The sequence below is a fragment of the Rhincodon typus genome, chromosome 3 (genome assembly GCF_021869965.1).
Source record: "Rhincodon typus isolate 14 chromosome 3, sRhiTyp1.1, whole genome shotgun sequence".
Classification (NCBI taxonomy): domain Eukaryota; kingdom Metazoa; phylum Chordata; class Chondrichthyes; order Orectolobiformes; family Rhincodontidae; genus Rhincodon; species Rhincodon typus.
Window position 1 is genome coordinate 99,462,493 of NC_063334.1, and position 18,287 is coordinate 99,480,779.

General features: G+C 41.4%; 1 protein-coding gene across 1 annotated transcript in view; it reads left to right on the forward strand.

The window, feature by feature from the left end:
• The window catches only part of pde8b (phosphodiesterase 8B), a 105,928-nt gene that overhangs the window by 65,443 nt on the left and 22,198 nt on the right, over positions 1–18,287 (forward strand). The window contains exons 9-14 of the mRNA XM_048595323.1: positions 1,658–1,712; positions 3,757–3,808; positions 5,985–6,062; positions 7,289–7,362; positions 9,906–10,070; positions 13,161–13,206. Of these exons, the coding sequence (XP_048451280.1) occupies positions 1,658–1,712; positions 3,757–3,808; positions 5,985–6,062; positions 7,289–7,362; positions 9,906–10,070; positions 13,161–13,206 (470 nt within the window). The remainder of the gene's footprint in view (positions 1–1,657; positions 1,713–3,756; positions 3,809–5,984; positions 6,063–7,288; positions 7,363–9,905; positions 10,071–13,160; positions 13,207–18,287) is intronic.

Genomic DNA, 18,287 nt, shown 5'->3' on the forward strand with positions numbered 1-18,287 from the left:
CGGCTCTCTGCTCCTATGATGCTGCTTGGCCTGCTGTGTTCATCCAGCCCTGCACCTTGTTGTCTCGGATTCTCCAGCATCTGCAGTTCCTACTATCTCTGATACAAATTGTGAGGTTTGTAGACACAGAGTCCATAGAGGTATATAGACAGATTAAGTGAATAGGCAAAAAATTGGTAGATGGAATATAATGCAGGACAATGTGACATAATGCATTTTGACAGGAAGAAGAGGAGAGTTGAACAGTATTTAAAAAGGGAAAGATTACAGAATGCTGCAGGGCAGGGGGAGTTGGGTGTCCTACTGCATGAATGACAAAAAGTTAGCATTAAGATCAGAAGGTGAAAGGGAAGGCAAATGGGCTACTGCCTTCATTTCAATGGGAATGGAATATAAAAATAGGCAGGTGTTGATAAAACTATACAAAGGACTCGTCAAACTACATCTGAAATACTGTGAACAGTTTTGGGTTTCTTATCTAAGGAAAGATATACTGACATTGAAGGTAGCCCAGAGAGGGTTCGCAGGTTGATTCTGGTTACATAGAGATTTTCTTATGAGATGTTGAGTATGTTGGGTTTGCACTAATTGGAGCTTAGAAGGAAGAGCAGTTATTGACACGTGTACAGGTTTTAGGGGCTTGACAGGTAAGATGCTGAGAGTTTATTTACCCTTGTGGGAGAGTCTAGGTCCAGAGGTTACAATTTCAGAGTAAGGGGTCACCCATTTCAGATAGAGATGAAGGTTTCTTTTTTTCTCTCAGAGGGTAGTGAATCTGTGGAATTCTTTACTGCAGAGGGCCATCAAGGCCACGTCATTGAGTATATTCAAGACAGAGATAGAGTACATTTGAGGAGTATTGAGGAGATTATTATTTTCAGATTATCAGATCAGATGTGATTTTGTTGAATGGTAGAACAGATTTGATGCACTGAGTGGCCTACTTCTGGTCCTATGTCTTATGGTCTAAAACCTGGAGAAATGGAGCTTACAGTTTAGTTTAAACTAATCATTTGGTGTTAATCCTGTGGTAACAGACGGTAGGGCACAAATCCCAATGAGCAAGGGAGTTAATGGCTGTGCAAAAAATGTTAGCTGAACTTTAATGCGATCACTTTGCATCTTCATTAAGAAATTCATTAAGCCTTTGTATAGTTTAGCACAATTGTAGAACTCCAACAGAACTGTAGGAGTGCTAATAAACACATTTTTGTGTGCAGAAAATATAGTTTAGAAATTACAGCTCATAATATTAGCATGCAGACCCAAAAGCTGGCATTAAACTAGTGAATGAAGCAATTTCAGAGAAATGCATTAAGCATTCCAAAAATTAGATTTCTGATGGTAGAACGGCACACAGTAATTTGGAGCACAGTGTGTTACATTGTGACAGGACAGAGTTCCCAGATGTTGAAATATCTTATTGTGTTGTAATGCTGACGAAAATGACTGAGGAACAAATAGATAGATGCAAATGCTAACAGTGCATATGTTTGGGTAGAGAATCCAATGTTTGTTCCCTCACTGAATCATTAAAGAATATCTTAAATTATTGGTGTTTAGTAAGCTGAAGAAGTGCCATATTTTATCCTCTATCAAATGTTTGGCGATGCTTCACCAGATTTGCGAGTGTAATTACTTTCTCTCCTATCAACAGGAAAATTAGGCATTTTGTGTCGATCAAGAAATTGTGCAGTGACAACAATAAACAGGTAAGATTTCTAATTGCTACTTTCTTCATTCTTTTCCACTGAAGGAATCAATTGAACTGCATGTGGACTTTAACAGTGCTGATGAAAGCCATCATAGACAGTAATGAAGTTCTGTAGCTGTGTTACAGTGTTACTGTGTTTTACAGGATTTAAAATTGCTGATATATTTCTTTATAGTTAGGTAGTTTTAACTGAGGTTTAAATAGTGAAACAATATTAAGCTCACATTCTCATCTTACTTAATTAATGTTGTCCCTGTTGAAGCTGTTGCAGTCACTGTTGAATTTCTAAGCAATTAGCTTTAACTGGAGTTTCACCCATGCAATGCTCCATTATACTCACTTGGCTCCACACTCATAATCATTGTGAAGCTCTGCCATTGTGAATCCTGCTTTGTAATTGGATTTCTGTGAAATGTACCTTCTTCATATTTCTGAGGCAGTGTGAAAGGTTGACAGGATGCGAGAAGAGAGAGCACCGGGGCTAGCAGGAAGATTGACAGCCAATTTAAGTCTTCTGTTCTTGGGAGTCCTAATTCTATTTTTTTAACTTCTAATCAATTTTCTCTGTTAATTATCATTCCCTCCCCTCCTCTCCCTAAGTTTATCAATGGAATTTGTTGCCACCGATTTGTCACACAAAGTGAACATCCAGGAGAGATCACATGTCAGACATTTCAAGGCTGAAATGTTGTGGGTGCAGGCTAGCAGTAGGGGCAGCTCATAAAATTGGGTCCCGTAGTGGCTGTTGTCTACCCATGTCTGCTGGCATTTGATTAATGGTCATTTAATCTACCCGATCTATGCCCTTCACAATTTTATATATCTTAATTATGCCCCTTCTCAATCTCCTCTGCTCTAAGGAAAACAACTCCAGTCTGTCCAGTCTCTCTTCATAATTGAACGTCTCCAGCCTAGGCAATATCCTGGTAAACCTCCTCTGCACCCTCTCCAATGTTATCATATCCCTCCTTTAATGTGGATCCCATAACTGCACGCAATACTTTAGCTGTGGTCTAACCACGTTTTATACAGTTCTAGCATAACCTCCATGTTCTCAAACTCTATGCCTAGGCTAATAAAGGTAGGTATTCCATATGCCTTCTTAACCACTTTATCCACCTGTTCCAATACTTTAAGGGACTGGTGTACATTCACACCAAGTCCCACTGATCCTCTTTCCCAGGTACTTCCCAGGGTCCTACCATTCATTGTGTATTTCCATGCCTTGTTTGACCTACCCAAGTACATCACCTCACATTTATCCAGATTGAACTGAATTTGCCACTGATCAGCCCATCTAACCAGCCTGTCTATATCCTCCTGTAATTTAAACCTGTCTCCCTCACTATTTATCACCCCTGTGAACTTACTGATCCACACACATATTACCACTGTGGTCCTTAATGGGCCCTTCTCCTTCTTAATTATTCTTATACTTTTTAATGTACCTCTAAATCAGCTTAGGATTTCCCATTATTTTGCCTGATAGTATATTTTCATGTCTCCTTTCAGATTGCCTAATTTCCTTTTACAAGAATCTTTTAGCTAGACTGGAATGATGAATATCCTAATCCATATAGATCACGTTGGGCTTGAAGGAATCCACACGTACTTACTGTAGATTTGAATCCTATTCCTTGGTGGGCACTGATACAAAGTATTCATTTATTGCCTCAGCTGTGCTTCTGCCTTCACCTTGTACTAGGATAGGAACACTTAATGCATATATATGAAATTTTTTCAGTCAGTACTTTAACTGTTAAAATAGATGACAAAGGAATTCCATTTAAGCATTAGTTATTTATTTACTGATTTGTGTAACTCTCCTTGCCGTGTAAAACTCACACCTGAACCTACCCTAGTTTCCTACAGTTGGCATTTTAGACATTGTCGACAAATTGTCAACTTGTCTTTAGAATATGTCAAAAGCAGTCTGAAGCTGTGATCAGTGAGTCTGGTTTTACAGAAATGCTGTTTTTAAGTCTTTAAACCTCCATCTTATTTGTGGTATTAATTTATTTCATTTATTTAACCTAAATTAGATTTACAATATGCACAGTGAGGACAAATATATGGAAGAAAATTCTCAATCAGGTAAGATAAATCAAACTTTTCTTTATTTTTCTCAATGTCGGTACATGGTCAGTTCAGGGCTCACAGCTTTGCTGTGGAACCAGATAGTGATTTGGTTTCATTCTAACATCCTTTATTTTTGTGTGCAAGGTTTCGCCATATAGATTTCCCAACTGGACATCAGGCCAGCCTTGGCTTCGAGTTGGGTTAGGAAGCTCACCTTTGTTGCTACTGGGATCCTGACCCCAGCTAGGGGAGGGAGCCTTAGTGTGGTCCAATCCCAGGAGTTAGAGTGGAGAAAGGGGGCGGCGTCCAATCTTTGGCCGTAGGGTGGGGACATGTCACCGCATTCCATCTGGTGCAGGTCTTTGTATGTGGAGGGATTTCTGATAGATTGGGGTGCGACCTTGGAGAACTGATAGAAATTTACTGAAAGTTGTCAGTTTAAACATGAATGATTCTCCCTATTTAGGGAGCCATGCAAAACCTTGCTGGCTTCAAAGAAAGAATTCTACAAGAGCTTGATATTTTACTCAAGGTGAACTTACCTGCAAAATTAATTAGTTGTGCAATAAGATTTCCATCAATTAAAATGTATTGAAAATTGCAATACATTGCATACTGATGTATGCTAATAAGCAGAAGTCAGATGTTAACACATACATTAATCTGAATTTGAAAAAAAAGACACAAAGGAGAGCAAGTTCTTTAGTAGCTCACAACGTCTGGACAGAGAGAAAAGTTCATAATTACTTTAACCCATGTGATCATTATCAATTACAATAATCAAAAGTAGCATTGGTTAAAATAAAAACACTTTTCTATTAAGGAAGCCACATCAATCATAGCCACTTGTAAGAAACAGAGACAGACTTTCAGTGTGAAACTATGCAGCAATTGAAGACACAAAATGATGTAGAAGCTTGGAAATTCCTTTCACAAACAGCAACTAAAGTAGGTCAATACGTTGGGTTTTGTTATCAAGAGCTATTCAAGAGATATGAGGCAAAGGCAGGCATATGGAGTTAAGTTATAGAAATGCCATGATCTCCCCAAAAGTGGAACAGGCTGAGTGGCCTACTGCTATTCCTATAAGATCACCTGGATCACCATCAGGTTACTGCTTTGCTCCTGCTATTCTGCACCCCGACATTGCTCTGCATTTCTGGCCAGGTCTTCTGATTCCAGCCGCTTCCTGAGTAGTAATCCAATGATGCAATGTAGCAGAGTAGTGTCAGAGGGAAAACAAGCCTTACCCACTTTTTACAGCATTAGCTGCTGTAAGGCAATTTTAATCATTCAGTGTGAACGTTAATGAATGGATGAATGATTGAATGGCTAGGGTGGGTGAAGCAGGTTCAGGTTGGTAGAGTGGAACAACAGCAGGTGACTGAATTGCAAGTGGGTGATAGGGTGGAGGAATAGTGCGTGGGTAGGTGGATCACAGCTTTGTAACATCAGGCTAGGAGCAGCTGCAGTGAGGTGCTAGTCAAGTTGTTTGGAGGATCGGGGTAACTGGGCAAGCTGAGCTTTGAACTATCTCACAGTTAGGACATTTTACACCAAAGAGTAGCTAGGATTAAATGTTACTGCAGATGGATTCAGAGAATAGAATCATAGAATCATAGAATCCCCACAGTGTGGAAACAGGCCCTTCGGCCCAACAGGTCCACACCAACCCTCAGAACACCCACCCAAACCCATCCCCCTAGAACTCATCTAATCTACACATCCATGAACACTACGGGCAATTTAGCATGGTCAATCCACCTAACCTGCACATCTTTGGACTGTGGGAGGAAACAGGAGCACCCGGAGGAAACCCATGCAGACACGGGGAGAATGTGCAAACTCCACACAGACAGTCGCCCGAGGCTGGAATTGAACCCGGGTCCCTGTAATAACTTTGTAAACGTGTAAGCCATGATATATTTCAAATACATTATTTATTATTTAGTGCTGTGTATTTCTCCAGTTGTCAGAAAAGGACACAGCCCACTCCATTGCATAGTCATTTTAAGGTTAAAAATATCACATTTCACTCTGAGTAAATTGATATAATCACTTCAAATTTCACATCCAATCTATCGTCTTCTGTATGCTAACCCTGGGCTATTACAGACCCATCTGTTGTGACACTTGCTTGTTGGCTGAAAGGGAAAATCCAAATGGCTGTCATAATTTTCTTACTTCACAGATTCACAGTCATTGAGACATAAAGATAGACGGAAAGGTTCCATCGACGTCAGATCAATAACATCAAGAAGAAGTGATGGTATGAATACATTCTTACAATTTTTACCTGGCTACATTTGCTGTAAAAGTGAGAATTATGGCTCTCATCACTACTTATACATGAAAAGTTCAGCAAATTCAGGTGAAGAATGGCAGATTCGCACTCAACTGCTAAAATCCAAATGTTGTAGTTCAAGTTATGCAGTTTTGCTGTGAAACTGGCCTTTCAGTGTCTGTTTAAGGCAGGGATGAGGAGGAATTTCTTTGCTGTAGAAAGCTGAAGAAGCTAGGCTTTTGAGTATTTTCAAGATTGAGATAGATTTTAAGTCAGTAACGAACTCAAGGGTTATGGGGAAAAGGCAAGAAAATGGATTATTACAACTGCCATGATCTCATTGCAAACTGGAGCAGATTTGATGGACCAAATGATTTATTTTTGCTCCGATGTCTTGTGCTCATATCTTTGAAATGTATTGATTTGAGATTGCTGTATTTGTGGGATTGATGCAAACTTATCACAGAAAGCTAATGTCTTGCCATTTCATGCCTAAGAACTATTTTAACAATATGGTAGGTGTTAAGCACTGTCAAACGCATTTACTAAAAATTAACGAGCATGGATTCTCATTACTTTACAATTTAATTGTTGTTTGAGGTTTTAAAAGTATAAAATATTATTGGTTGCTTTTTTATTTCGCTCCCAAATAATCCAATCTTCCTGCTCTCTCTATCTTTTCACTTTATGTTCCTAATTTGATATTGAATTTTAAATTACATGTCCTTCTCAGTCTGACTGCCATTTATTTCATAACACTTCAGTCCAATTGTTTAAGGAACTAGATAGTTGTCTTGTTTCCTCACTGCAATGTTACCATCTCACACTTACAGCAAGTTGCCTTGTAACAATGTATAAAGTTTATACATTGCCAGGTCAGGGCTATCTAACAACAGTTACGGTTATCGGCCCTGTTAGAGCAAATTATGCGCTGTTGCATTTTCACTTCAGTAAATAAAATCAAAAATTTGCTGCAAATTATTTTCACAGAAGACAACCTTTATGATAAATGCTGATCTCATATTTGTATTGAAGATTTGAGTTATTGGAGGGATTTGTACTATTTTGTTGGTTTTATTGATTTCTGGATTGAAGCTCTAATCATCACATAACCTTATACCACAAAGTGCCTGCAATAGACATTAAACACCCTGGGCATGTTAACTGTGTGACACATCTGAGAGCCCTTTCTTTGATATTCATGTCATCAGGGAGTTCATACAATCGACGGCATTCCTCAATGGCAAGAATTCATTCCATGACAATTGAAGCTCCAATCACCAAGGTAAATTGAAAAGCATTTTTTAAATATAAAGTTAACATTTCCATCCTGTGAACTGTTGGATATTTTTCATATCTTTAAAATTTAGCAGATAGGTCTGAACAGTGTAGACCAAACCTTACAGGGGTCTGAGTGAAGTGGGCTATGGTGAGATGTGTGGCAGAATTGGGCAACAAACGCGACGAGGCCTGTCTCCACATCTAGATCATCTCACTCCACCTTTTATCATTTTCACAAGCAGGGCAAGATTATTGAGAGCCAATAGCAAAATGCCAATAGATGATTATTATTGATTTTTAAACACCTAGTTAAGTTGCAACGTGCCTCATTAATATTCAGACTCCCATCTTACCAAACTCGCCAAACAAGTGAGACATAGGGAAACCAAATGGTGTACATGGCAGATTCAACTCACTGCTTACTCCAAACCACCTCCATATTGGTAACTGGCCATCACAGGGCATGAACCCCATGCACCAGCTGAATGCATTCCTCCTCTGTGGATATTTGCAGCTGTCATTTGCCAAGCCAACATAAACATCCTGGCCTATCTACTATCCCCTCAGAGTGCACTCTGGAAGGATGCACCTGATTGCTGTCTTAGCGCTCATTAACTTAGTGCCCAACTGCTTGCTCACAGCCTCCCTTCGGTTAACACAATTAACACAGTAGGAAGGTCATCTCCTGCCTGGAGCTGAGCAGGTGCCTGGTCTTCCAAGTGCCAGCGGGCCTAGGGTATTCATTCCTCAGCCAACTGTGTAGGTGTCATAGTGAGGTGCTCACCAGATTGTGAAGCAACTCTCTATGCCTAGGTTCCCATTGAGTTGTCTGTATCTGTGCTGATGGTGCAGGGGTGAAGAAGGCAGCCTTACAAATGCTTCCTCTGAGGCCTTAGTACGTACATCCTCAGAGGGAGGGCAGTCCTTCTGCAGCTGGTCACTTCACTGCAGATGTATCAGGAGTCTTGTGGAACCTGCCAAACAAAGAGAGAGAAGACATTGCAGCCAGGGGTTCCAAGCAGTGTGCAGTGACCGAGAGGGATAGTAGAGGTTTATGGGAGAGTGGCAGTTGCGTGCAGAGAGGTACTTAATCATTTGGTGAGAACTGGATGTCTCGACATCCTTGCAGAAGTGGTTCCTATCTTCTCCTGTGAGGGCCAGGACTCCACTTGAAGGAGGTAAGGGCATAGATGTTGAGCACCTCGCCCCTCCTCTGCCAGTCCTCCAGCAAGTGGAACCCTCTCATTTGCACCACCCTGGTCACCAGAACCTCCAGGCCCCGATTAAAGAATCATGGTCCAATCTTCACCTTCTCTGCCATGTTCTGACTCTCCTCATGAATAAGCAGGGCCAGTGTTCATCTGGGTGCACTGCAGCATTTTAAATGTGCCCTACCTTTGGGCAGATTCTGCTGAGTGGCAAGTTGTTCAGAAAGGGCATGCGATAAATTGGGATGGAAGTCAGATCTGAGAGATGTCATTGGCTGTGGTAGGCATTTAGTGAGGCAGGTTTGATGAGGACCCACTACGGCGCTTGATGAAAAATTTTTGAGAAACCTCGTTGCAACTTGGACTTCATCAAAAAAAGTAAGTTTCAGCTGATAGATTCTAATATAATAACCATCTCTGAATTGCTTTGAAGTTCTCAATCACATAGTCATATATTGTATCATTTAAATAGCACAAATAAATATTGTGTTGACTAGAGCTAAGTGTAAACTTATGTTTAGTAATTTAATGCATTTCATGCTTAGCATGTTTTCCATAAAAAGAAAGAAGATGAGTACAACTGGTTCCAAGAACAGGACACCCAATTTTCAAAAAATGAGACCAAAGTTATTCAAGATGTCGATGTAATAATAGGAATACCCATGGCCAAAAACAATAGATGGCTCAGCAATGAAGGCACCCTGCATCTCAGTTCTGTTTCTAAAGTCCCTGTTAAAATTAAAACAACGGTGTATTGCGATGCCTGATCTCCACAGGGTCATAAGCAGAGTCGCTATGCTTAGTCTCACAGGTTTATGTCCTGCCCACCATTTTTAAAACCCACCCAATGCATTTGAACTCTTGTGCTGGGATGAGGAGACCTGACCCTTGGAGTCAAGGCATGGGGCTGGATGGTGGTGGTGGTTGGGGGGGGGGTGGGGGTCAGCGCTGGTGAACAAATAGACGGATCAAGGTTGCTCAACAACCTAATTTCCTGTCCATAGGCATTTTCATCCTTTGTCATTTATCCAAAGCCTCAACACACATTGAACAGATACAATCGTGGACATAGCAGAGCAATGCCGCAGAATAATTTGACATGATAAAGAGAGTAGTGGCTCAAAGGATTAAGTAAACATATTGGCTGCCAGGTGAAATATATAGCTTTACCATCGCATTGACATTAGGGAGTAGATTAGATCATTTGGTAAAAATACTCTGCAATGTTTATCCTTGGTTCAAAGAAAAACACCTTCAATGTACATCCACATTATTAATTTTAGATGCAACAAAGACTTCTTGAAAAAGTAATATTTTTCCTTCTTTTCCATTTTCACAGGTCATCAATATAATTAATGCTGCCCAAGAGAACAGTCCAGTAACAGTTGCTGAGGCCTTGGACAGAGTTCTGGAAATATTGCGAACAACTGAGCTCTACTCACCACAGCTTGGCACTAAAGATGATGATCCTCACACTAATAATCTTGTTGGAGGGCTCATGACTGTGAGTTAGTAAGGAACAACTTTCAGACTTGTACAATTTATACATTATTGTACTGACCATTGGAGTACAGACTTCAGAGTCAAGCCATCAGATGTACCACACCATTTGATAAAACCGTAAAGTGTTGACTTCTCTAGCCCTGGATTAGAAACAAAGAAAATCAGGCAGAAATTCTTATTCTTATTTGTTCTTCAATAATCCAAAAAAGAAAGTTTTGCGAGAAATGTATGAAAATTACAAGCAGAAAAATGGCCCAGCAAGCCTCCCATACTCATGGTGCTTAAACATTAAGATTAGATCCTTCACAACATCCTGAGATCACCTCCAGGAGATGCCAAAGAAATTAAGAAAACACACAGTCAATATGGGAATGAAGATTTCCCTCTGCTTTGTAATCAAAGCCAGTCCTGCATATTGCATCGTTTATTTGTGGGTATTAAGTGTGACCAGGATTAACTTAGGCCACAGTGCCCCACAGCTGAATATTTTTAATCGTTCCACATCACCAGGCCTCACACATGAAGAACCAGCATTTGGGTGGAACTACACCTAAGCATTAGTTCTCAGCTCTACAAGGAAAGGGGTTATGGGGCATAGGGCAGGTTTTTCTAGTTTCCTTACAAGTGAGGAGTAATTTCTCAACAACTCATTTTCAGTGCAGAACCTACTGCAGGAAGTATAATTTGGAAATATGCTGGGGTTTGCTTTCTTGAAGCACAGCTTCAGAGAATTATCCACATGGGCCATATGTAATAACATCTGTAGAGAATGACCACCTTGTGACTGATTTATTGGCTGTGACTGAGTTTAAGTGGTTTCATTTGGCAGCTTCACCTTTTGAAGCAGTAAAGTCAAGTCGTGGATGATGGGGAGAAACCCAGGCCAAGAGAAGCCCTAGCTCTCTTTACACTTGCCCTACTGGCAAAGGAAATTTAAAATGTATTTATAAACTTAGCTTGCTGGGTTTCTCATGGCCATGATTTAAATTCTGTCAAGTTTGTCCTGATGGGAAAGCAATTTCTGTTACCCTTCTTAAATCCATTCATGGGACCAGTGCATTGCCAGGATGGCCAGTATTTATTGGCCATCCCTAAATACCCTAAATCCCTGCAGACCATGTGGTGTAGGTACACCCACAGTGTTGTTAAACAGAGATCTAACATTTTAACCCAGTGACTGTAAAAGAACGTTGACATGTTTCCAAGCCAGGATGTTGTAGAAATTGGAGGGAACTTGCATGTGGTGATGTTCCTATGTATCTTCTACCCTCATCCTTATGGGTGGTACCACTGAAGCCATACCTACATGTTTATGAAAAGGAATTCCATCATCTTCAGGCGATGAACCAGCTTCCCCAATTTTAATTTTGAAGGCAGTCAGGGCAGAGATGGAGAGCAGTTAACAGGTGACCTTGATAAAGTTGCCAAGTCAATGATATTGCCACACATTCAGACAGAGGAGAGGGGTGTGTCTCACTCATTTTGCTGCAGCAGTTTACAGATGCAGTTGTTACTGCTCCCAATCTACCGAACGAATCCCACCAATTGAGCCCTGGATAGGACCAGCTAAGTAGCATAGACTCAGTCCATGCCTTGTGTAAGTCCCATCAACATGGAATGGAATTGATTACAGAAAAAAAATCAATCTTCGTTCCAAACTAGGACTACTGGATTGGGGAAGAATTCAGAAAAATTAGGTTCATCTTTATTCTGGCCGATCTAGCTCAGGATTTTCCCCTTAGAATCGTGACAGTTGTCAGAGGGTCAACGTTAGGCTAAAACAGCCATCTTTGTTCACTTCTGCTGTCACAATCATCCCAAGGACTTTTTTTCTTCAAATAACTAAAATTTTAGAATCTTCAATCTTAACATAAGACTCTTCAGTACTTCCAAATGTATCTTTTCAAACAGTTGCCAATTATGGTTCAAGGAATAAAAAGGACAGTAGCAACATGAACACAAAATTGGCTGTGAGATAGGAAACAGAGAGTAATAATTAATTGTTTTCTTTTTTGGTCTGGACAAAAGTATGTAGTGAAGTTTCTTGCAGTCAATATTGGGACCCTTACTTATCCTTATATATGTAAATGATCTAGATCTTGATGTGTAGCAGACAATTTTAAAGTTTGTGGATGATACAAAATATGGAAGAATTGTAAACTGTGAGGACAGTATAGAATTTCAAAATGGCATTGACTCACTGGTACATTGGGCAGAAAGATGGTAGATGATGCTCAATGTGAATATGTGTGAGGTAATGCATTTTGATACAAAGAACATGAAGAGACAATACAAAATCCTGTTTTAGAGGGCATGCAGGAGTAGAGAGACCTGGGTGTATATGTACGTAAGTAGTTAAAGATGGCAAATGGGTAGAGATGGCTATTCATAAAATACACAGTATTCTAGGCTTGATAATTAGGACATAGTATACCAGAGCAGGGAGGTTATATTTAAACTTACATAAGATATTGGTTAGACCTCAGCTGGAGTATTGTGCACAGTGGATATATTGGAGAGAATGCAGAAGAGTTTGACAGAAACGGTTCCAGGAATAAGATGCTTCAGTTATGAGGAAAGATTGGAGAAGTTCAAATAATTTCAATAGGAGAGAAGGCTGAAAGGTGAGTTTTCAATAATATGAGGGGTCTTACAGAGTGGATAGGGAGAAATTGTCCCCATTCATAAAAGGATTGAGAATGAGAGGGCACAGTTATAAAGTGCTTTGGAAAGGTAGCAAAAGCGTTGTGTGCAAAACACCGGTCTGGCTTTGGAATGAACTGGCTAAACCTAATGGATGCAGGTTCAGTTAAGGCATTCAAGAAGGTATTGGATGATTATACAAATAGAAAAAATGTGCAGAGTTTTGGGGTAAAGGCAGGAGATTAACACAAAGTTAAAATGTTTATAGAGCCAGTTGGGTTGAATGACCTCCTTCTGCAGTCTAACATTTCTATGGAATTTGTGTTAACCTTGATATTATTTTTAAGGTTTGTCAGTCACAGTAATTAATTATTGAAGTCTATTTGATGCTGAATGTTAAGAATCAGTTATTGATACACAAGTTAAGACTGTTCATTTGATGTTTCAGGATGGATTAAGAAGATTGTCCAGCAACGAATACATTTTCTCTAAAAGTAAGTCTGACTTACATTTGTGTTTTTTGGTTTGCCACAATATTGGAATGTAAAAGTACAGCAATTGTAGAAGTATGATGATCTATCTTTGGTTACTTACTTTCTTCCAAATTTTCCAGCCATGCATTGATACCATCAGAATATATTAAAACATTCTTATGGAATAAATATTCATTTTTTTCAGTTGGTAGCTCATTCCTCTGCTCCCCTGAGAGAATTGCTATGACCCATCATGTTATTTACTCGGATGTGAAGTTCCTGGTCTGCAAATTTTACAAACTTTGAGCTCCATTTCCATTTCACATCGAAATGGTGCACTCCATATCTGGAACCGATAACGGTGTGCTACCTATACTGTTTTAGCAACTGCATGGTTATTTATGCAGGAACTTTGAAGGTGCATTCGAAAATTTGGACAAGAGCGTGGTATTCTTAACACACACTCACATACTGAATCCCAGAAACTGTAAAGGACATTAGGTTGCCATTTGAATTAAATAAAGAGAAAACTATAACTCCATTGAATGTATTTACTGTGTGCTTTGAGTTGTTGCTTTGTTAACTCCTTTGAAAAAGTTGCTAGTATGTGGTTGATTTAGAGGGAACTAATTCTCCAGATTTATTTAAATGTAGTTGATCAAATGTATCGAGTTTGATGTCCTGCCTCCAAGATTTGCTGACCAATCAAAAGGCTGACAGATCTCTGGTCCCTGCAACTAGGCCTCACAATAAGCCTGCTTCTCTCTGGGGCCAGGCTGATCCCCTGCTGTGCCTTGCCTGACTCCACACTGATTTTTTTTATTCATCCGTGGGACATGGGCATTGCTTGTCTCTAGTTTCCCTTGAGAAGGTGGTGAACTGCCTTCTTGAACCACTGCAGTCCACATGCTGTAGGTTTACCCACAATGCCCTTAGGGAGGGAATTCCAGGATTTTGACTCAGCGACAGTGAAGGAACAGTGATATATTTCCTGGTCAGAATCGTGAATGGCTTGGAAGGGAACTTGAAAGTTCTGGTGTTCCCGTGAATCTACTGCCCTTATCCTTCTAGATGGAAGCGGTCATGGGTTTGGAAGGTGCCGTCAAAGGATCTTCGGTGAATTTCTGCACTACATCTTGTAGATAGTACATGCTGCCTACTATTGAGTATCGATGGTGGAGGGAGTAGATGCTTGTAGATGTGGTGCCAATCAAGCAGGCTGCTTTGTTCTGGATGGTGTCAAGTTTCTTGAGTGTTGTTAGAGCTGCACTCATCCAAGCAAGTGGGGAGTATTACATCACATTTCAGATTTGTGCCTTGTAGATAGTGGACAGGCTTTGGGGTGTCAGGAGGTGAGTTACACACCGCAGTATTCCTAGCCTTTGACCTGCTCTGGTGCCCACTACGTTTGGTGAGTCTAGTTGAGTTTCTGGTCAATGGTTTCTGGCCAGGGATGTTGATAATGGGGGATTCAGTGATGGTGATACCATTGAATGTCAAGGGGCAGTAGTTATATTGTCTCTCATTGGAAATGATCATAGCCTGGCATTTTGTGGTGTGAATACTACTTAGCACATATCAGCTGAAGCCTGGATTTTGTCCAGATCTTTTTGCATTTGAACATGGACTACTTCAGTATCTGAGGAGTCACGAATGGTGCTGAACGTTTTGAAAATATCCCATCACTGACCTTATGATGGAGGGAGGGTCAGCTATGAAGCGGCTGAAGATGGTTGGGCCTAGGACACTACCCTGAGGAACTCCTGCACAGACGTCCTGGAGCTGAGATGACTGACCTCCAACAGCCACAGCTATCTTCCCACGTACCAGGTATGACTCCAACCAGCAGAGAGTTTGTCCCTGATACCCATTGATTCCAATTTTGCTTGGGGTCCCTGATGCCACACTCAGTTAAATTTGGCCTTGATGTCAAGGGCTGTCACTCTCACCTCACCCCTGGAATTCAGCTCTTTTATCCATGTTTGAACCAAGGCTGTAATGAAGTCAGGAGCTGAGTGGCCCCGGCAGAACCCAAACTGAGTATCACTGAGCAGGTTATTGCTGAGCAGATGCTGCTTCATAGCACTGATGGTGACACCTCCCATCACTTTACCGATGATCGGGAGTAGACTGGTGGGCGAGTAATTGGCTGGATTGGATTTGTTCTGCTTCCTGTGTACAGGACAAACCTGGACAATTTTCCACATTATCGGGTAGATGTTGTAACTGTGCTGGAATAGCTTAGTTAGGGGAGCAGCAAGTTCTGGAGCACAAGTCTTCAGTACTATTGCTGGAATATTGTCAGGGCCCGTTGCCTTTACAGTATCCAGTGTCTCCAACCATTTCCTGACATCATGTGGAGTGAATCAAATTGGCTGAAGACTAGTATCTATAATGCAGGGGACATCTGGAGGAGCCCGAAATAGATCATCCACTTTGCACTTCTGGCTGAAGATTGCTGCGAACGCTTCAGCCTTATCTTTTGCACTGATGTGCTGGGCTCTTCCATCATTGATGATGAGGATATTTGTGGAGCCTCCTCCGCCAGTGAGCTGTTTAATCGTCCGCCACCATTCATGACTAGATGTGGCAAGACTGCAGAGCTTAGATTTGATCCGTTGGTTGTGGAATTGCTGTCTATCATTCGTTGCTCCTGTCGTTTGGCGTGCAAGAGATTCTGTTTGGTGGCTTCACTAGGTTAACACTTCATTTTCAGGTTTGCCTGGCATGCCCTCCTGCTCTCTCTATTGCAGCAGGGTTGATCCCCTGGCTTGATGGTAATGGTTGAGTGGGGGATATGCCGGGCTATGAGGTTACAGATTGTGCTGGAGTACAATTCTGCTGCTGTTGATGACCCACAAATTCTCATCGATGCCCAGTCTTGAGTTGCTGGATCTGTTCGAAGTCTGTTCCATTTAGCATGGTGATAGTGCCACACAACACGATGGAAGTTATTCTCAATGTGAAGATGGGACTTCATCTCCACAAGGACTGTGCAATGGTCACTCTACCAATACTGCCATGGACAGATACAGCTGGCAGATTGGTAAGGATAAGGTCAAGTATGTTTTTCCCTCTTGTTGGTTCCCTCACCACCTGCCACAGACCCAGTCTAGCAGCTATGTCCTATAGGACCTGACCAGCTCGATCAGTGGTACTGCTGCCGAGCCACTCTTGGTGGTGGGCATTGAAATCCCCCAACCAGAGTACAAATTGAGCCCTTGCCACTCTCAGTGCTTCGTCCAAATATTGTTCAACATGGAGGAGTATCGATTCATCAGCTGAGGGAGGACAGTACTTGGTAATCACCAGGAGGTTTCCTTGCCTACATTTAATATGAAGCCATGAGACTTCATGGGGTCCGGAGTCAATGTTGAGGACTCCCAGGGCAACTCCCTACTGACTGTATACTGTTGTGCCGTCTCCTCTGCTGGGTCTGTGCTGCTGGTGGGACAGGACAGATCCAGGGATGGTGATGGTGGTATCTGGGACATTGTCTGTAAGGTATGATTCTGTGAGTATGACTATGTCACGCTGTTGCTTAGCTAGCTCTCCCAATTTTGGCACTAGCCTAGGTTGATGCCAGGTGGTCCATTTGGTTTCATTTCTTTGTTGAAAAGGACAGTTTCTGAAGGATCTCAATACGTGGGGCTGGCCTTCCCACGTCTGCTGCCATCAACTGGCCACTTAATGGCCTCAATTACCCAAGAGGCTTTTAGACGCCTGTTCTTCTAATAAACTTTAGCCGAGGCCGTGGGCATGTGGCATGTGCCTAGTTTTACAGCCCTAACCCATCCGGGTGGAGGGGGAAGGGGAGGGGAGCACGTGCAATTTAGTCAGCACGTGCAATTTAGTCAGTTGCTTTTACTTGGGATGTTCTTTGTTTGGAGAAATCATATTAACTATGCCTTCCTTAGTCAGCATTTGGGGCAGCAGTTGTTTTGGGATACTAAGACCCCAGTGTAATTCCCTGGGCGATATGCACAGAGATGTGAGGAGCCCTGACTCTGGAAATTGGACCATTAAAAAATGGCTGTCTGAATCATTTTCGATGTAGGGGCTGGGCTGGATTGGGATTTGGGGCAGGTAACCCACAGTGTTCAAAATTTGAAAATAATACATTAGACATCCCCCTAGAATTCACCCGTCATCACCCCCCTCCCCCCCCACCACCTTAACCAGCCACGCTGTCAATGACCTATCCATGTCAACCTATTCCCCTTTACACATCCCCATACACTTTATATCGCCTTTGCCAACACATGCCAACCTTTGCCCTCACCCATTCATCATATTTTGCCCTTTCACCTTTGATGCCAACTCAACTAGTATCCACCATGAGCAGACCTTATGACCTGTGCACAGATATGAAAAAATAAAATTCTCTCAAACAGTATAAGTGTATTGGAGGCTTTTCACTAAATTGAGAAAAAATCATAAAAACGCATTTCCACATTTAAATTCCTTCAGCTGAGTAAAGCCTTATAAGATAAACATTTTATTCAAGCAAAACAAGCTGTAGGATTCATGTACCCACATCAAAAACTCACAACCACTTGTCAGTTAAACTGTCAAATGGAAGGCACTCACTGTGATAATGGGTCCTTTTGCAATAATATTTTAACACGTTACTTTTCTTTCCAAGACTGAAAAGGTTGCTTTAGTTTAAAATGCCTCTTGATAAATCCCTTTGAAAGCTTTAAGAACGTAAGAAATAGTAGCAGGAGCAGGCCATTCATCCCCTCAAGCCTATCCTACCATTCCAAAAATCATGACTGATTTACCCCATACCTCAATCCCTCTTCCATACCAGCTACTCTAAGCTCTCAACTCCTTGATTTGTTAAAATAAATTTATAGAACCATAGAACTTTAGAAATGATACAGTACAGAAGGGGCCATTCAGCCCAAATTGGCAATGCTGACCCAAAGATACCCAGGTGCCCTTTTTAATCCCTTCTGCTTGCACACGGCCTTGGCTCTGCAGCTTACAGCACTTAAGATTCAGATCCAGACACATTTTAACAGAGTTTAGGGTCTCGGCCTCTGCCGTCAACTCAGGCAGCAAGTTCCAGACACCCACTACCCCCTGCATAAAAAAGT